Source organism: Apostichopus japonicus, chromosome 17 (genome assembly GCF_037975245.1).
Source record: "Apostichopus japonicus isolate 1M-3 chromosome 17, ASM3797524v1, whole genome shotgun sequence".
NCBI lineage: Eukaryota > Metazoa > Echinodermata > Holothuroidea > Aspidochirotida > Stichopodidae > Apostichopus > Apostichopus japonicus.
Window position 1 is genome coordinate 2,705,368 of NC_092577.1, and position 20,409 is coordinate 2,725,776.

Sequence of the window (20,409 nt, forward strand, 5' to 3'; positions counted from 1 at the left end):
GGTTGTGTTCTATTCACCAAATCTACACATCTCTTACAGTGTACACAATGGTCAATGCTATTTTTTTTTCTGACAATCAAATTTGCTGTGAATTTTGAAGATCAATGAAGCCCTTTTGCGTTGCTTTACAATAGCTTAGAATATATTCTGATATATATATGCTCTTGTGGGATTTGTTCAATATTTTGCTTTAATCTTCTATTCGTGTTAAGCCTTATAGAAGTCCTGAATGCCCTCTGAAAATTACCTTACTTAAAATCAAAAGCCGTTTCTCTTCTTCACTTGCTCGTCAACCAGATGAAGAAGAAGCTTTTGATTGGACATCGTACTTGCTGGCAGATTTGCCACCGCTGAAGAGATTTGCGGACGATTTTCCTTCGGATGAGGAGTGGAGTGAGGAAGAGGAAGAGGAGGAGTCGGTTTTAGTACCGCTACCCGGAGGAGCAGAGGGGGACCTCTCTGGAGATGAATCAACCCTCCGAGAGAGTAGCATGGGGTTGAGCAGGCTGTCAGAGGGAGTGGTCAACGAATATTGGAAGGATAAGGAGAAGTGTCTGATCTCCTCTGGTAGAAGAGCTGGTGATATACCACATGACTGGTACGTCCATGACAGACCTATTAGTCTTAACGGTCATCGGTAATCTGCCAGATATGCTACAAAGTTGGATTATGGTCAGTCATGTTCAAACTTTGATAAGCATAATTTTCATTCCACCCTCAAAGAATTTCCCCGCACTGAGATTTTGCTAGCAAATATTATATATATATTTGAAATGGCAATTAGTTTGAAAATCCAGCAAAAGGAGAAAACATTCCAGCCTCTACTAGGATTCAAATCCAAGCCTCCTGCTCTAAATGCAGTTGCCCTAACCAAATGGGCTATGGACACTGATTGTATTTCCAGAGGTCATCATTCCACTGTTGGACTTGTATTGACCAATCAAGCCCTGTTTGGTGACATATTTTGCCTTACTCTTGCGATCAATCATGATGCTAGCCAACTCCAGATCATATGTGAATCCTAAGGCTGGATCTCGAAAGAGATGGTTCGCAAAGAACTGCAGTATTTGACCGTAATTGATGCATTTTCACAGAGAGTTGTCGAGATTTTAGAAGTTGTCTCATTTTTTATCGTGGATACTTTCTTGTTCCCCAGGGTAGCCTCACAAAAAAGACTTTTCAGCGTGGACAGGTCGGAGGTCATAGCAAATGTTCATCCACTAACAGAAGATCAGGTTGTCAGGGAAACACTATGGCTTCTAATGGAACCAAACAATGGTTTTGTTTACTTCATAAAGGATCAACAAATCGTTCGCAATGATCGCATACTTGTATCGCATCTCACTCGGGTAAATTTGATTTCTTGTCCTCAAGTTTTTTATTTGTCCCTAATCATTTACAGTTTACAGTTTACTTGTATCACATCTTAATTTCAGGTATTATTTTGTTGGACTCAATTTGCCTTGTCACTGATCATTCGTCAATAACAAACCTCAATACTGCAAAGATACAAAGTAGCGTGGTTTGCTACCGCGAATCAAGGAGCATAAAAAAAATTCAGCCAGATAAATATGAATAGTTATATAGCCATACACAAGAAAAAAAATACACAAATTGTATGATAAAAGGTGAAATAATCATGAATTTCTTGCTAATCACAAAAGTTTTCAGAAAGTCATCCGTGAATTGTTACCAATTTTGTGGCTTAAGTAGAAACTTAACATTTGCATTAAGGATATCTCTCATAAGTTTGTTTTGTCCATGGTTTGAATTTTAGTCGTAAACAGGTTTGGCTGATAGTAGTATCGTTATCCTTAACCCAAGAAACCTTTGAAGGGTTACTCGCAACGTTTCTGCATTTCTACGTAGAATACTCTCTATGGCATCCAAAAACTTGTAAATAAATTCCATAATTTAGAGAACAATTGTGTCTCTCGTAACAAACGGTAACGTCATCAAGGAACTTTGCACGAAATGCAATTGACATCACCGATTAACAGGTGCAATTAACATTACCGATTGACCAGTGCAATTAACCGGTGCAATTTACAGCACCAGTTAAGTTCATTTCAGATATAATCAGGAAAAAGTACATTTTTTTGGGTGTTTTTTACAAAAACATCTACAGAAAATGTTCACGTAACTAACAGCTGTATTTTATTAATTTCTGCTTCTGTTTGATTTCATATTTTGTTTATGCTGCTGAAATTGTGTTTTGACAATTTTTTCTCTTCTTTTACAAATTTATATATTTTGTGTCCCAGGAATCTTTATCTCATCTTTTGGACGAGTTCACAGAGGTTGGAAATAAGCTCTACAGTCTCCAGTGTTTCATAGACGCTTCATTCTCGTCGTTCGCGGCCGATCGACCAGCAGGTGACATCCATACGCCCCCCTCGCATTGCATCACCGCACAGGCATTCGGTGATGCCATCAGGGACTTTCTTCAAGATTTCCGTCACGAGGTCCTCATATTGGAAAAGAAATGTGTTAGCCAAGGTGAGAGTAGGGCGATTAGTTTTTGCGGTATTTTAACCTGAAGTCAGAGTTTGATAACATCTGCAAAGAATCATGATGGGGTATGTCTTAGCTTCAGGAATCCCAGCAAGAAGCATACACAGCAATGAATAGTATCAAAGAGGAACTATTCTAAGCTCCTTTAACTGATTAAAGTAGAAATCAAGGTTAGTCTTAGCTTCAGGAATCACAGCAAGATGTGTACACAGCAATGTATAGTATCAAAGAGGAACTATTCTAAGCTCCTTTAACTGATTAAAGCAGCAATCAAGGTTTGTCGTAGCCTCAGGAATCACAGTAAGAAGTGTACACAGCAATGAATAGTTTCAAAGAGGAACTATTCTAAGCTCCTTTAACTGATTAAAGCAGAAATCAAGGTTTGTCTTAGCTTCAGGAATCACAGCAAGAAGCATATACAGCAATGAATAGTTTCAAAGAGGAACTATTCTAAGCTCCTTTAACTGATTAAAGCAGCAATCAAGGTTTGTCTAAGCTTCAGGAATCACAGCAAGAAGTGTACACAGCAATGAATAGTATCAAAGAGAAACTATTCTAAGCTCCTTTAACTGATTAAAGCAGCAATCAAGGTTTGTCTAAGCTTCAGGAATCACAGCAAGAAGTGTACACAACAATGAATAGTATCAAAGAGGAACTATTCTAAGCTCCTTTAACTGATTAAAGCAGAAATCAAGGTCTGTCTTAGCCTCAGGAATCACAGCAAGAAGCATATACAGCAATGAATAGTTTCAAAGAGGAACTACTCTAAGCTCCTTTAACTGATTGTAGCAGAAATCAAGGTTTGTCTAAGCTTCAGGAATCACAGCAAGAAGCATACACAGCAATGAATAGTATCAAATAGGAAATATTCTAAGCTCCTTTAACTGATTAAAGCAGCAATCAAGGTTTGTCTTAGCCTCAGGAATCACAGCAAGTGTACACAACAATGAATAGTATCAAAGAGGAACTATTCTAAGCTCCTTTAACTGATTAAAGCAGCAATCAAGGTCTGTCTTAGCTTCAGGAATCACAGCAAGAAGTGTACACAGCAATGAATAGTATCAAAGAGGAACTATTCTAAGCTCCTTTAACTGATTAAAGCATAAATCAAGGTTTGTCTAAGCTTCAGGAATCACAGCAAGAAGCATATACAGCAATGAATAGTTTCAAAGAGGAACTATTCTAAGCTCCTTTAACTGATTTTAGCAGAAATCAAGGTTTGTCTTAGCCTCAGGAATCACAGCAAAAAGTGTACACAGCAATGAATAGTATCAAAGAAGAACTATTGTAAGCTCCTTTAACTGATTAAAGCATAAATCAAGGTTTGTCTAAGCTTCAGGAATCACAGCAAGAAGCATATACAGCAATGAATAGTATCAAAGAGGAACTATTCTAAGCTCTTTTAACTGATTAAAGCAGCAATCAAGGTTTGTCTAAGCTTCAGGAATCACAGCAAGGTGTGTACACAGCAATGAATAGTATCAAAGAGAAACTATTCTAAGCTCCTTTAACTGATTAAAGCAGAAATCAAGGTTTGTCTTAGCTTCAGGAATCACAGCAAAATGCATCCACAGCAACATATTCCAAGCTCGGTTTACCAAACATTAAAATGTTATTGAATGGGCTTTTGGTAGACATCAGTCCTTTCCAATCTAGGAGTCTCACCTGAAATGTTAAATTGTCTGAAAATTGCTTGGTTTGATTTAGGTGTAATGCAGTTAAGTTATTTCTGTTAATAGACAACTTTTACGTTCTTTTCTGTTCTTTGTACAGATTCAATCCTTACTCTCACAACACTCAGAGATACACTTCAGCCTTGGTTTCACCAGATTGATGTAGTCTATAAAGTCTTTAGCAAGTGTCAAAGGTCAGAGGTGGCTTCCTGCTGCTCATTTGTACAGAGAATGGTATCTGAAGTAGAGCTGTCCTTATCGTCCCACATTCAACTAGCTTCAACAAATCTTACAGCTGTGAGTACCAGTAATGTTTATTCTAGTGTCAAAGGTCAGATGTCACTTCCTGCTGCTCATTTGTACACTGTGAAGGAGTATTATGCAAAAGGTCAATCGATAACAGTATGAAACTTTCAGTCATATGGATTTGCATGATCCTACACTCTATGCAGTGATTATGTACTCTAATGTTTTCCCGTCTGAAATGACTTTCTAAATTGAAAAGATTCCAAATTTGAGTTAAAATGTTGAATTGGAAGCCACCAGACCTGTAAGTTGTAATGCATAAGCCCTTGCCGGTTTATCGCTTAAGCTTTGTAAAAATAACTGCTGATTATTATTAATTATTATTATCTCAATACATTACATGTATAGAGATATTGTAACAGTAAGTGGGACTCTCTCTTCTCTTAAAAATTTTTCAGCGTCTTCAAACAAAGTTCTTTTTCTCTGGAATTTCCAGAGCAAGAATATATCATATAGACCAACAAAAGTTACTATTTTTTATTCCAGAATTGTATCTCATTCTGTGACTTTTTCACCGATTTATGTCCAAATCGGGCTGAAAACACACTTTTGCAGACCTGTTTTGCACACGCTCCAAAACTTATGTTTTATGAAAGAGAATAGAATAGAATTGTCTTTCAACAGTGGTATCGTCTAAGATAGGGTCCTATGTACTATATATTTTATTAACATTTTAAACTTTCATTTGTTGTTTACAGGTAGGTATTAATAAGTATTTTACTAGGTGTTTATGACATTTTATGGCTTTTATTTGCTTTATTTGATGTTTAAATGATTTTTCTTTCTTAAAACAACACTGAGCTGCCGCCCCTACTTTTAGTAAAAAGGTCCGTTTTTGATGATTAAGCCCCGCCCCCAAGTCTGTTTTGTAGCAGATTGGCTATGACTCATGACAGCTACCTGTTAGATATACGAAAATGGCTTCCCTCGCGACCAATTTTCTGTACTGTAGTTAGGTACGCGAGGTGTAGTGTATTGCATGCTAATTACATATACACATTCTGTACTGCTGAATTCTACGTAGTGCATTTAATTTATATTAGGCCTTCGTTTTTGTAACATCCATTTAAGGATAGTACTGGTGTTCAGGTAGCTTTTCAGAGCAAGGGCCATGATAAGTTTGTTTGATTGCCCTTCATGTATTTTGTATAATTACGTATACACATTCTTGTATTTCTGAAGGCTACTTACTGTAGGCCTAGTGCATTTAAAAAAATATATATATATAGGCCTAGGCCCCCTAGGCCTATTAGGCTTTCAGTGATAGCCACATTAGCATTGTACTGGTGTTCAGACAGCTTTTCCTAGGAAGGACCAGGGTAAGTTTGTTTGATGGGTACGTATAAAAGAGGAGCCGGCCATTGCATCACAACTTTTATAAGACTATAAAAATTGTATAAGGTTATGTTTTTATTTATAAGGATATAAGATGTATAAGGTTATAAGAAGTATGTTTAGCTTTCTTTTGAACCTGTAATGTTTGACATCAAATGTACAAAGAATTAAAATAAAATAACAAAATGGAGAGGAACTGAGGTGGCTATTAGGGGAGGAGGAGGCCACCCATCACTTGCATATAAAAGCTTGTAATCTTCTTTTTATTTTACATTATTTTTTCCAAGTCATAAATCCATGAAATCTTCATGTCAGAAAAATTGAGATGGAAAAACGTGGGTTGTTTTGATATCTAGAAGTGGACACAGTTTTGATGGTAGTCACCACTACAGTCTACAGTAACATACAGTAGGTCAATAGGCCTAGCTCTCAAGGCAGGCATCAAGAATATGGTCGAGTTGTTCGCCTCTTCTAATTTGGCCGTTGTCATTGACGTCAAACTATATGACCAAAAAGTCCAACAGAGACTGACCCAAGATGAAGGATACCACATAAAAAACAAGTTCTTAAATATTCTATGACATTACTAAACCTTGCAACGTCGTTCTTTTGACTAACAGGCAATGAGCGCTAAAGGCAAGACTAGCAGGATAAAGTGTAACCTGCAGAGACTATTCATGGCAAAGTAGCAAAAATGCAAGTTATATATTTTTTGTACCATGATTGATATTGATAATTGTAGAGACAGAGCAAAGATTTGAAATTAGGAATCAAAATTAAAACTTCCAGTATTGAGATACTGCGTCATTGATGCTCTTGTTATTATAATGTGTAATACTGTTAATACCTACACTGTATGCAGCTTTTATCTGCCTTTTGTATATGTCATCTTGAACAAGATACTGCTACATATGATTGGTTTGACCTCTCCTGAGGTAGCAGCACCTTGTGCAGCTCAAACAGGACCTATTCCCTCCCATGCACACTACAATGATTGATTAAAAGTACTCGTTATAATTCACAGGCAAGAACTCTTGTAGTTATCTGGATGAAAACAATGAGACCGTACCTGAATTTCTTGGATCACTGGCTCACTAACGGCACCCCAAATAACCCCACGGGAGAATTCAGTTTTCATAGGTGAGATGAAATTAACTAACATAATTAAATTGATTGGGGGCTTGACATATTTCATGCAGAATTTCAGTTTGAAGTGAATGTATCATAGTAACCAAAAGCCCAGTCATCCATTTGACGAGATTTCCTTTTAGTAACCTCTAGATATCTGATTCACTGTTGTTTAAGTGAAGCTAATGATTCGTGCCTAGTAGTACTAGTTTTATAATGTTCATACATTTCCTGTCTGGCAAACAATTAACAGTTTCTATGTGGGAGATGGAGATTTCAACTTGTCAACACACTACTATATACAACCCGGTTGTAACTGTAGAAGCAACGGGGGCGGCCTATGATGAAGTATTTTCCTCGCAACCAAATCGGTGTGTTCAAATGGCAATTAGTTCCTTCATCGGCCGACAAATGGATGACCCAAACCTATCATGCATGAAAGCTGAGGGAGATGAATCCCCTTGACAAACATGTGATATGTGATGGAACTAAATAACAAGTGGCACAGTTTGTGTTAGCTCTATGTGAAGCTGTATATATATGTATATAAATATATATATATATATATATATATATATGTATGTATGTATGTGTGTATGTATGCGTGTGTGCGTTTGTTTTTCTATCCGACCGAGGACTTGAACAAAAGAATTTCAGGTCCTCGGTTGTGATTTCTAAAGAATCACCACGGGGTATTGTTAAGGTTAGGGTACATGGATTTGAACAAAGGAAAATACAATGGGGTCCTCGGTTGGAATGAAACACAAACATGTGTGTATGGGTGTGTGTGTGTATGTATATATATATATATATATATATATCTATATATATTTATATATATATATATATATATATATTTATATATATATATATATATATATCGTCCGTACTCAACTCGACCACAGTGATTCTACTGGTGTGTGAATGCGTATAAAATGGCTTTATATAACTGTAAATGAGGGCATATTACCCAATTGTTATGATTGAACAGAGTGCACCCTTGGTGGTATGGACTTCGGTCTGTGACACAAGGTCCGGGATTCTTTGATTCCTACCTTTGTCTGATGAGTCCCAATAGGATGAAACCGGTCGTGAAGTGGAATTTGTCTGTTGTGTTGATCTTTATTTATTTACTATATATCTGTTTACCACTTTCTACACATTCATGATATATGCGTTAGAGTTCTTTTTCTTGTATGAGGGAGGTATTCTGGTCTGATATGTATATTTTTATATAAACACACAGACACATACATATATTTTCTCGTTTCTTCTGAACAGAGACTCCAATGTGAGTGTCCAGTCTGATAGTTACTGGACCAAATCGTTTGTACTGCCTTCGCAAGGACACTCAACAAAACACTTGTTGTCCCCTGAGGATGCCAGTACAATCATTTCGGACAGTCTGCCTCTTTTCCTCAAACCTGTCTATAAGCAGATACTTCAGGCTGGAAAAGCTATGGAACTATTACACGCGATGGGTTACTATGTGGATGAGTTTGTCACTAGGCAACCAGGTAGGTTTTTGCTAATTTTATAGAGGGCAGCAGACCATTATTAGTCTCGGAGACATTCGTGACATGCATTCATGTCGCTTTCGGACAGACAGTTGCTGTCGATGTGTCATGGTCCAACATAAGCAAGTCATGTAGCGCCTGCGTTTATTCCGGTTTTCCATGTATTCGTCTTTAAGATAGGGTGAAATGTCTGGAAATCCCATTAACGATAAATTGACTCGATTTAATTTTAATTACTCATTCCTGTCTCTAATTGATAGAAATACATAACTCCTCACTTTCCTAAAGTTCCCCTTTAATGTCACCTCCTCTTCTTATCTCCTAATAACTAGGCTTCACATTATTCCACGACTTTCAAGAGGCCACTTTTCAACTGTTGAATCGTTACCATGGTAATGTATCCAAAGAAGTTGAAGAAGAGACAGCTGATCCTGTAGTGGATCCATCCTCGAGTAGATCCACTCGACGGATTCAGGACGTGCATTCCAAGGATCCTCTGATGACAGAAGCTTTCAAAAATGTGTGCAGCATGCAGGAGGCTTTAGAGGTACAAGATGGGGGCAAGGAAGATGCTTATTCAAGGTAAAAGGCTCTGCTGTTTAATAGTGCTTGTCTAGGTTCACACTTTATAGTATAATTGGGGTAGTAAGAGATGGAGGAGAAACAATAATGAAAAATCAACCCTCCCTCCTCACCCTCACCCCACCCTCCTAAAACTTACCTAACCCTCTCTGTAATAGAAATATGTGTCATGAACAACCAAACCCTCCTTCCTCACCCCACCCTCTAAACCTCACCCCACCCTCCTTAACCTCACCCCACCCTCCTTAACCTCACCCCACCCTCCTTAACCTCACTTCACCCTCCTTCACCTCACCCTCCTTCACCCCACCCTCCTTAACCTAACCCCACCCTCCTTAACCTCACCCCACTCACCTAATCCTCACCCCACCCTCCACAGCCAGGAGACACAACCCATGCAACCATTATCATTCGTCTCTATAATAGAGATAACTGTCATGGACAACCAACCCCCCCTTCTTTACCTTACCTTACCTAACCCTACTCACCACGACACTCCAGAGCCAGCAGACATAAACCCCTGTGGTGCACAGCTTCCCCACACAGCTGAAGAAATATCTTATTTTATTAAGGCGATATAACAGACTTAATGTTCCTTCACACACAAGGCTGAAGGCTTGATCAAGTCTAAATATGACAGTAGAGAGCCACCATGTGCTTCATTTTTATCTCAATACATTACATGTATAGAGATATTGTAACAGTAAGTGGGACTCTCTCTTCTATTAAAAATTTTTCAGCGTCTTCATACAAAGTTCTTTTTCTCTGGAATTTCCAGAGCAAGCATATATCATATAGGCCAACAAAAGTTACTATTTTTTATTCGAGAATTTTATCTCATTCTATGACTTTTTCACCGATTTATGTCCAAATCGGGCCAAATAGGGCTGAAATTCAGTTGTTGCAAGCCTTTTTTGCACACGCTCCGAAACTTGTGTTATTGCGCAATCGTTAAACACTTCGCAAAAGCGGTGAAATGCATTGTAGGAGCTTAGCCCATCACTATATTTTAGTACACTGCGGCTTGGATATCGTCTGAAAATCCGTTTTAATACATATTCATAAAGCAGCAATCGAATTGCTTCAAGCAAAACTTTGAACAAAAGAAGTTGAATATTCATTAAATATCTGTTTGCGACGATGTCGGACTCACAATGTGGATGAAATTCGGAAATTTCTTTGCCTCGGCTTGAAAAATAAAAACGAAACGTAAGTAAAATCCTTTCATCTTTCGAATTGCACATTTTCCGTTTTCAAGAAAGTACCACCTCCATCGTCTGGTCGATTGTTTAAAACAAGTTAAACAATGATTTGAGGCTAAATTCGGAGTTGTTCCAGCATTCTGGGTTGAATTAAAGTGACATTTTTAAGGTTGCACTTGTTAACGGGCATCAACGTATCCTATCGTGGTTAATTGCATATGTACATATATATGCACGTTACCATAGTGTGTAGCCTAGGGTTATAGTTTTAAGTATTCTATAGTGCAGTGTATTCATATTACGGGACCGTGTGTTTATGAATTATGATGTTTGCTTTCAAGACATTGTTTACGAATACAATGTCGTTGCCTTGAATTTTGGAGGACCTATATAAGCACTTAGTAGTAGGGTAGTGATAGTACAACTACACAATACTAAGCCTATGCTGATATTATTAGTTTACTACTGACTAGAACTGTCACTGGTGGTTTTCAGCACTGGCAATACCTTCAAGCCCAGTACATATTATAGTAGCCTACTTGAAAATTAAATAAGCTTATATTAAAAAAAGTACTGCCTTGGTCGGCTCTGGTTAGTTCTAAGTATAGTTTTACCCTTGTGTGATTTTATCCGGTGTACCCAGATACATAGGCCCACCTGCTAATTCTGGATAAAGTCAGTGACAAGTGAACATTGGTTCTCTACTTTGCCCAACGGATAAGTGTGCACTGAATTTTCGTACAGTGTTTGCAACGCATTTTGGCAGTATTCTTTTGTTTGTGAATTCATATTGCAGTTAATTTTTTTTTTTTTTTTAGTTTTTGGTTGTGCATGTGCCTATTTCACTTTGTTTCGAAGTTCTTCACCCTGTAATGCTGTCTGTATGTTTCTGTCATTTTCAGAGAGAAAATGCATTTACAAGTTCCACTACAAAGTGTTATGTAATATGGGCTTGTTGCATTTAAAAGCAATGTGAAGTCATTCGTCATGTGCCTAATATATTGTCTCCTATTATCCAACGTTCTGTTAACATTTATTTTTGTTTTCTTTCATTTTCAGGACTCTTTCTGCATCTGCAGGTTGGATTCTCCTACGTGGGCACTTGGGATATAGTAACTTTTTAGACTTCTTAATTTAATTCAGTACTTTTCACGCCATTTCATTCTTTGCCTTGATTCAATAAACTTTGATTAACCTTGAAAAAGCCCATTCCTGTTATATTCTTTTGCACTAAATTGTACATTCATATTCACCAGTGTGAAGAAAAATTAACAAGAAGTTCCTACATAAGATGTACATTTCACGTATCCAAAGATACTTTTCAATTCATCACGAAGATAAGCTGATTGATGTCTAGGAACCTGATACATCATAAACTATATGACCAAAAAGTCCAACAGAGACTGACCCAAGATGAAGGATACCACATAAAAAACAAGTTCTTAAATATTCTATGACATTACTAAACCTTGCAACGCCGTTCTCTCGACAAACAGGCAATGGGCGCTAAAGGCAACACTCGCAGGATGAAGTGTAACCTGCAGAGACTTTTCGTGGCAAAGTAGCGTAAATGCAAGTTCTGTATTTGTTGTACCATGATTGATATTGATAATTGTAGAGACAGAGCAAAGATAGGAAACTAGGAATCGAAATTAGAACTTCCAGTATTGAGATACTGCGTCATTGATGCTCTTGTTCTTATTGCTTTTCCCTTTATCCACTACAATGTTTATTTCCTGTAATTGAGATGTTGTTTTTCAAATGCTCAATCAAAAATACGGAAGTGCTTAACATGATGAAACGATGACACTGGTTTCAGTGGCAACACCCTCTTACATTCTACCTCGATATGATGAAAATCAAAACACAGAAAAAAAGAACAAGTTACGGATCCTAGTGACATTAAGACATCACAGATTTACAAAGGTTTACACAGGTTTACAGCTCCCAAACATTAATTCTTTACGCTACAGAATCTCTCAAACAGAGAGATTTTTCTAATCTTGTTGGGGGAGTTGCTCTTTATGAGGATCCAACAGTCTTTGACATGATGTATAGTTTGTGTTTTTTTTCTCTTTGAATTTTGGCTTGCATCGTTTAAACTTTGGGATGACACATCCTTGGTTCACATCCTTGCATCCAGTATTTTTATCAAATCATGAGTTTGACTTTATGGTGTCTCAATGTTTTTTTTATTTCTCTCGGGACTGTCCTCTCTTCCTTTTTTGAAATTTGGCTGTCTAGCTCAGTCCACTACTTTGTTCTTTACTGGCATCAGTTTGACTTTCCGCTATAATCTCAATTTTTTCCTTCCTCCTCAGTCTGATGTTACCTGAAGATGGTTTCATACCTCCACTGGAAATCCTTCTTCACAGAGGTCTGAATCCGCTCATCTTAGACCTCTGTTCTCGGATCAATCAGAGGCTGTTGGAGGTATTGAAGGAGCAATACCATCTGTTTAAGTACCTCTCGGACTTAAAGGTGAATACTAGACCTTCTTGTTTGATTCACAGCGGTATAATGCTCCATGCAGGCTTCACTTTAGACAAAAAACTAAATCTGAGATGTAATGAAACAGTTTCAACTTGTTAAGTTGATTAAGTGTTATTACTACAACTTATTCCTTTTGAATTTGAATAGGTTTTTTTTTTTTAGTCCTTTCCAAATCTTAAATTTATTTTATTTTATTCCTAGACTCTGTAACAGAAGCCTTCTCTAAAAATATAACCTGCATAATTGTATTTTCATAAATCCTTTCCATTTAATCGTGACCTTGTAGAAATATGAATAGATCTTTGTTAGGATGTATAAGATAGCCTGCGGTCCCTTACAATTCATACTTTTTGTTTGTAACAATTTGGAAAACCCCAAAGGGGTTTTTAACGAGTATTTAACAGAAACAGAAACAAACCAGTCATCCATGATGATCTTCTTATGTTACAGAAATATTTCCTGTTAGAGGCAGGCGACATCATGAATGACTTCTACAACAACCTCTTTGATGACTTGGCTAGTCGCGAGTTTGTTAGAGACGTCCTCTTCGAGAACCTCCTCAATTCAAAGTTACAAGATACTCTGAGGTCTAGGTGGAGCGAGGACTCACAACGGTATGTAGAATATTGAAGAAGAAGAAAACCCTCTTAAAAGCATTGAAGACTCGCCCCAAATCACGTGCAGCAATCTGAAAAAGTTAACTTTCTGTTGCTTGCAAATGACATTTTGTTTGTATCGCTACAAAATGCAGACAGTACAGTAATGAAACGTGATACCTTGTTATCTTTAGCTGGACCTGAGATGTCCATCGCTGTATTGTTTGTACACTGTGCAATGGGTATTGACCGCAGCTGTATGTACTGACTGTACACTAGTGTCTAATTACCGATGGTAGCAAGCTGTGTGTGTGTATTTTCTGGGATCGATGGTGGCGTCTAACACTTCTGTTACACCTCATTTGAAAGTAGGTCAGATTACAGGCATGAGACGTTTCTTTTTGCGCGAGTCTTCACACCCTTTAACTCATTATTGTTAAATAGGATACTTTTGTTGTTGCAAAAGCTTTACAGAAATGATACCATCAAAGATCTGGGACTAATGTGGCCTAGTTTTTTGGGGCTCTCAAGAACCACGTACTGAAATCTTGGAAAATATTGATCTTTATGATATTTTACCTCACCATATGGCATTATTCAAGAGAGCAGTATCTGCTTTTTTTTTATTCTATAATTTTAAGTTTTTAGGGGTGAATAAAGTCAATTTTTCTAAAGGAATGAAGTGACCCAAAATATTTCGGAAATTTTCTTCTGTGAACTTACCCCCCAGCTTACCATTTTGAATTATATTCTAGGATACTAACTTCATGTAATGTGGACAGAATATGTTGGTTAAAACTGCAGTGTGCAACTACATGTGTGTACAATGGTACAGATAAAAAAGTGCCAATATTTCAACCATCAAAGCTACTGCAGATGTGTTAACCATGACAGCAATGCAGCATATGTCATAAACTTTCTACAAGCGATTGAGACCGTAATTTTTAACATTGAATATCATCTCTAATGCTCCCCAGAAAAATTTCAGTTTTGTTAGAATATCTCATTTTCAGTAACAAAACAATTCTATACTGTAAAATCCTTACCAGTGAATTAAATGGTTGCTGCTTTGTCAATGTGATGACTGATTCCTGATACCGTCCTTTACATGTTTCTGCATTAGTCAATAGATAATCCTCTTCATTTTGGTGTGCACAAGTTCATGTATATTAACATGTATGGCTTACCGCACTATGAATATGTTTCGGCATCGTAACCACTTAACGTTTTCATCTTCTGGTTCTTTGGTGTCGATATTGTTTGACATTATTTTCATTTTTTTTCATAGATTATTTATCATAATTGAATCGAAAGATGTTCTGGTACAAGGTGGACTATTCTTCAACTCTATGAAGCTGGACTATAAGGTTCGTTTTTTTTCCTTTCCTGAAGCTGGACGCTAGCACTTGTACGTAACCTATATTGAAGCTGGACTATAGGAGTTCTATGTAACTTGTATTGAAGCTGGACTATAGGATTTCTATGTAACCTGTATTGAATCTGGACTATAGGAGTTCTATGTAACTTGTATTGAATCTGGACTATAGGAGTTCTATGTAACCTGTATTGAAGCTGGACCATAGGATTTCTATGTAACCTGTATTGAAGCTGGACCATAGGATTTCTATGCAACCTTTCTTGAATCTGAACTATGGGATTTCATTGTAACCTTTACTTATTTTTTTTTTTTTATTATTATTTCTAAGATGTATTGAGATAAATATCACTGCTGTTTGTGATTTTTCATCGCTGTTTCATTTTTCCTAGGTTCCTTGGCCTATTAACCTGCTAATAACTCCTGCATGTCAAGAAAAGTATAACAAAATATACCAATTCTTACTGTCCGTGAAGAGAGTAAAACACTGTCTTGAGGAGATCAACTTTAAAGGTTTGAAATATTTCTTGAAGAATGCATCAATTTCATTTAAGACTTTGCTTATTATTGGGAATGGGCAAACTGGTGGGGGTGGGTTTTTTTTTTTGCGAGGTGGGGGGTGGTGGCTGTTGCCATGATATTATATTGAGAGGAAAAATAGAACCAAAAGAGGAGCTATTTGATTGGCTTATAAGCTTACACCAGCCTTGAACCTGTAGTTTAGTCTCATTTTCATGTTTATTCTGATAAAACATCCAACAATTTGTGGTAGTTTGATCATTTTGATCATATTTGGATTTATGCTCAGAAATCATAGTAGAGGGCTGGAACAATCAAGTTTAAATACCTGCTTTTAAAGAGATACTCCGGTAGCTGTATTTAATTGCTGTATAAATAAAATAATGAATTGAAAAAACATTCAAAATTCCGCTTTTTAGGTCAAAGTCACATGCTCGTATCATTTGTTAGCATTGGGGATTATCAACAAACAGTGTGAAATCCTTTTCAATTAAAGATAAATGTTTCAAGGTCAGCCACTGGAGTATCCCTTTAAGTAATCTCAGGTGGTAGTATTGAAAATTGTAGGCACTTCCCCTTTAATGCCTTCAGATCTTCTTTGATGCATAAACTAACCAAACAAGCATCCCTGGGGGGGGGGGCCGGGGTCACAATTATAACATACAATGAAGTGTCCATATCAGGACCTGTCCGTCATTCAACTACACATATGTATTTTGGGGGGGGGGAGGGGGTTACAATAATAACACACGATGAAGTGTCCATATAATGACCTGTCAATCATTCAACCATTGATTAATTAATGAATATTCATTTTCTTTGTTCGTTCTGCTTCCACCAGCACATTTAAGAACTATCCAAGATGGCCGACATCAGGATGCGACAGATAATTCCCACCGTCCAGACGGCAGCATGGTCACACCGCCCTCGCTTCTCCATCAGTTATACCTCTTGCGATTCAGATTGCTTCATTTTGTCGTAGCTGTCCACGATTACCTCATGACAAGGGTAAGACCATCAGGGGGGGGGGGGTTGCCTTAGTAACCCTGATGATGTAGCTACGCTAGTCGGCGATCATCAGTCTTACCGACCAGCATTGGTCAGAAATAGATGCCTATCCAACCGACAACCAGTACTTAAAAGTCCATCAGTAGGGCAGAATTCAAGACATTCTAACATATTTACCCAAGTTAGTCGGGACATTGAAAACTATAGACCATCATTCTACTTGTACTGGCTATGTCCTTGGTCATGGCAAAGCATTGAAAGATATGTTAATTAAAACACTGTGTAGAACTTTGAATGATATCGTGAACTATATTGTAGTATTTCCTACACTGTGGATAATATCGTGAACTATATTGTAGTAATTCCTACACTTTTTGATAATATTGTGAACTATATTGTAGTAACTCATACACTTTTGGATGATATCATGAATTGCAGTAATTCCTACACTTTTGGATGATATCATGAACTATATTGTAGTAATTCCTACACTTTGGATGATATTGTGAACTATATTGTAGTAATTCCTACATTTTGGATGATATGGTGAAATATATAGCTGTAATTCCTACACTTTTGGATAATATCGTGAACTATATTGTACTAATTCCTTAATTTGGTACTAGCACTAATCTTTCCACAATTTAATCAGAACTTGAATTAAGCTCCAACATAGGACAAGGCAACTTTTTACAGGTAAGTTAGAAATTGCTTTTGATTTTCATAGAAATAACTTTAAAAGACAGTAAAGGTTTAAAAATTAATAAATAGCACCAAAGATCTGAAGAAGAAAAAAAAGAAGGCAATATTATTGGGAGGAACCAATTAAAGGAATGTTTAAGAAACAGGAACGAGTCATAAATCAATACATCCGTCACAAATTATTTATTTATTTATTTATTTGATTAATTTATTTTTACTCTGGTAGATTTTACATACGACCAGCTTAGAATTCAAAGACAGTTTATCGTCAGCCGAGAGTCTAGATGACCTGATTTCCGCCCACGATAGGTATCTGGCAACCATCGGCGAGCGTTGCTTACTCCATCCTAAGCTCAGCATGATCAGAGAGGCTGTCGTGAAAGTACTAAACATGGGCATGAAATTCCATAGAAAATGGATGCTAGGAAAACATACTTTCAGGTGATATGTACTTAATATTCTCACTGTTTCACAGTATGACAATATCAGAAGAAGAAGAGGAGTATGATCTGTATTTAAGCGGACAAAGTCCTACCAACCCCCATCCCCCCGCCCCCTCCTCTGCCACCCAACCCCCCCCGAAACACACATTCCCATAGAGACAATATAAGAGGAAGAAGAGTATGATCTGTATTTAAGAGGACCTAAACCTACCACCCCCCCCCTTCTGCTCCCCCTTTCTACCACGCAATCCTCCGGCACACAACCACACACTCTCTAACTCCAATTCCCATAGATTTGTCTAATGATTATTTTGAATGCTTTAGACTGTTTCTGACCCATAAATGTATTTTAAGATTTTGTTACTGGTCTACAAGTCCAAAATATGCAGCATGATGTGTAAATTACACAATCTCCTTCTGGGAGACTGGTGAATCTATAGTCGTGTTTCCATCTTCTCCCTTCACGGAGAAGCACACCGAACTCTTACCGAGAAAAGGTTTTTGACAAGAGTACTGACCATTCGCTAGTTTTTATTTTTTTATTCCAAGTCAAAAAACCACCTCTCGTAGTGGAGCATCTCAATTTCAATATATCATGTCCTCTCATTAGGATTTTTTCAATCTCTTTTTGTTAAGTCTGTCAACATCTTTCGTGAGTGATTTTTGCTCTAATGTCTGTTTTTGCTTCTCAGTTTGGAGAGCCTTGCTGCCATGAATAAAGAATTCACAAATTGCAGCTTTTTCCTGTCCAATACGTTACACACCGTGACCAAGAAAGGAACATTCCCTCACTGTAAGTGGCCTCCAATGTTCATGTAAAGCAATATAAGTAGATGAGTTTGCCTTTCATAAATTCTTTTCTGAATGGATTCATTCGAGCCACACCACAAGTAATTTTGGGGGGGGGGGGTATCGACGCAAGAAGCACAAGTATTTGATAGTTAACCTCAACTATTACCTTGTAGTTGACCCTATGCTCACATTGCAAAGAAGAGCCGCACCAAGGCTGGGCAATGAATAGGCTTGTTTTATATCGCAGTTCCTTTCATTGAACAGATGTTGTTTGACCTATTAAAGCAGTTTAATTTTAATTTGTCTTCCAGTTTAGCTGAAAAATTTTTTGTTCTGGTTTCAAACCAGCAGGTTGATTGTCAATTATACCTTGCAGCTTATAAATTCTGTTCTCTGTAGGTACATATTAATCCATCCCTGTTTTCATGTAATGACTTCAGTATGTAATATTACCGTTCTGAAAACAATATAGAATTGCCATTCCCTTTTATATACTTTTTTTTTTTTTTTTAGTATCGTTTAGTACGGGTGTTTTTTATATTGTTGCTTTTGGCTTTTTACATTTTTTGCCTTATTGGTCCTATATATTTAATATTTTGGATTTTTGTTACTATTTGGTTCTAGGTTTTACATTTGTTAAGCGCTTTGAGCAGCTTTGCTGAATATGCGTTATATAAATATTAATATTATTTTTCATCTTTCATAGTGGAATCTTTGTCAGTGACCATTGGTAGTCATCAACTCACGGCTGACCCTCACAAGAGAAGAGATAGGTGACCGGTCCAGAGATAGGTGACCGGTCCAGAGTTGCTGTCCATGAGATATGTCCAGACTTTGTTGGCTGGCCTATCGATACATCCAGAACGTTTGGCCCAGTGATCGCTCCCAGGCTTGTCGGCTTAACTGATGGATTGATACAGTTTGTGAAGGGTGATACGCCAGTCCAGGGGTGTTAACAATGTGACTCACGTTAGCGTTATAGGGAGGTGAAAGTTTGAAGAGAGTCAGAACAATTGGATTAATTCAACCTTTTAAAGTTAAATATTAATTAATTGGATTGATTAGAAGGGTACTTGGAGGAGGGGATTCAGGGGTTCAGGTGGGGTGGGGAGGGGAGAGCTTGCAGTTGCACCCTGCACTTGATTTCACAAAATTACATTGAAAAGTCATATATGTTAAATGCTGAGTAACTTATTCTTGATTAATTGTGAAGCATGGTATATGATAATGGAACAAATGGATGTAGAGATAAACAGATCATAATAGAAATCAAGATTGGGAGTTACCAAGTTCATTGAGTTGTCTGATCTAAGAAACCTCTAAAAGTTTTTTTTTTAAATGCTTTCTGAAATGTGTAACCCTCTCAGACAATTGAAACCTATGTTCAGATTCATCATTACTAGCCCCAGTCAGGAATCATTTCATGAAGGATAATTTTGATTTAAATATTGTTGCCAGGGTAATTACCCTAAGCAGCAGAGTTCCTGGGGTGGGGGGTAAGTTTGCAATGTGATGGACAGGTCCAACTAGGCCATGGGCACTGATTGTATATCCAGAGGTTGGAACCTGCAGGACCTAAGGAAGGTGGTCATTCCACTGTGTGTGTGCATGTATATATCTATATATATATATATATATATATATAAGTTAAAAGTCTTCAACTGTTGAGAGGAAATATTGTTTGGAAAGAAATTAGCTTCATACAATCTCTATATTGAATTGTTTAGTCCTCATTTCTCAACTAAATGTACATATAGCCTTTCCCTTATAAAGACAATCCTTTATCAACTTTAAAAAAAAAAAATTCAAATTTATATATAGCCCAGAGACATTACAAAACTCATCGCCAGTTATGATGACTTCCTTAATAGAACTGTGCGATCCATCTGTTACAATAAAAGCATCATCAGTATCATTGGAAATTTTGAACGTTTGGTTCAGAATTGAAATACCATGAATATTATTGTTTGAATTAATTTAAGGTACTTAAAATCTCAGTACAAGTAATAGAAAGGTACGGACTAAGTGGACACATTTGACGGAAGCCCTTAAACTCGGAGGCAACTTGATGAGAATGATGGCAATGTCTTATGCATAAAGTCTCAATCTAAACAGTCGAATACTTCCGCATAATCCAGGAGACGCTGGATCAGGGTAGTTGTCACAATAATTGGAAATGAAATAGATATCAGATGATAAAAACTATAAACCCAAACTAAACAAT

General features: G+C 37.2%; 1 protein-coding gene across 2 annotated transcripts in view; it reads left to right on the top strand.

Annotated features, from left to right (window-relative positions):
- LOC139954850 (gamma-tubulin complex component 5-like) overlaps positions 1–20,409 on the top strand; it is a 59,251-nt gene that overhangs the window by 21,314 nt on the left and 17,528 nt on the right. Inside the window, exons 5-19 of one of the 2 annotated variants that reach the window (XM_071954812.1) lie at positions 298–598; positions 1,157–1,349; positions 2,265–2,499; positions 4,288–4,484; positions 6,853–6,968; positions 8,238–8,473; positions 8,806–9,055; positions 12,579–12,738; positions 13,201–13,364; positions 14,635–14,713; positions 15,114–15,234; positions 16,082–16,248; positions 17,177–17,391; positions 18,086–18,186; positions 18,892–19,897. In XM_071954812.1, coding sequence (XP_071810913.1) covers positions 298–598; positions 1,157–1,349; positions 2,265–2,499; positions 4,288–4,484; positions 6,853–6,968; positions 8,238–8,473; positions 8,806–9,055; positions 12,579–12,738; positions 13,201–13,364; positions 14,635–14,713; positions 15,114–15,234; positions 16,082–16,248; positions 17,177–17,391; positions 18,086–18,186; positions 18,892–18,962 — 2,606 coding nt within the window. In that variant the 3' untranslated portion in view covers positions 18,963–19,897. Of the gene's footprint in view, positions 1–297; positions 599–1,156; positions 1,350–2,264; positions 2,500–4,287; positions 4,485–6,852; positions 6,969–8,237; positions 8,474–8,805; positions 9,056–12,578; positions 12,739–13,200; positions 13,365–14,634; positions 14,714–15,113; positions 15,235–16,081; positions 16,249–17,176; positions 17,392–18,085; positions 18,187–18,891; positions 19,898–20,409 lie in introns of those variants that run through there. The other variant, XM_071954813.1, reaches the window with a different exon arrangement.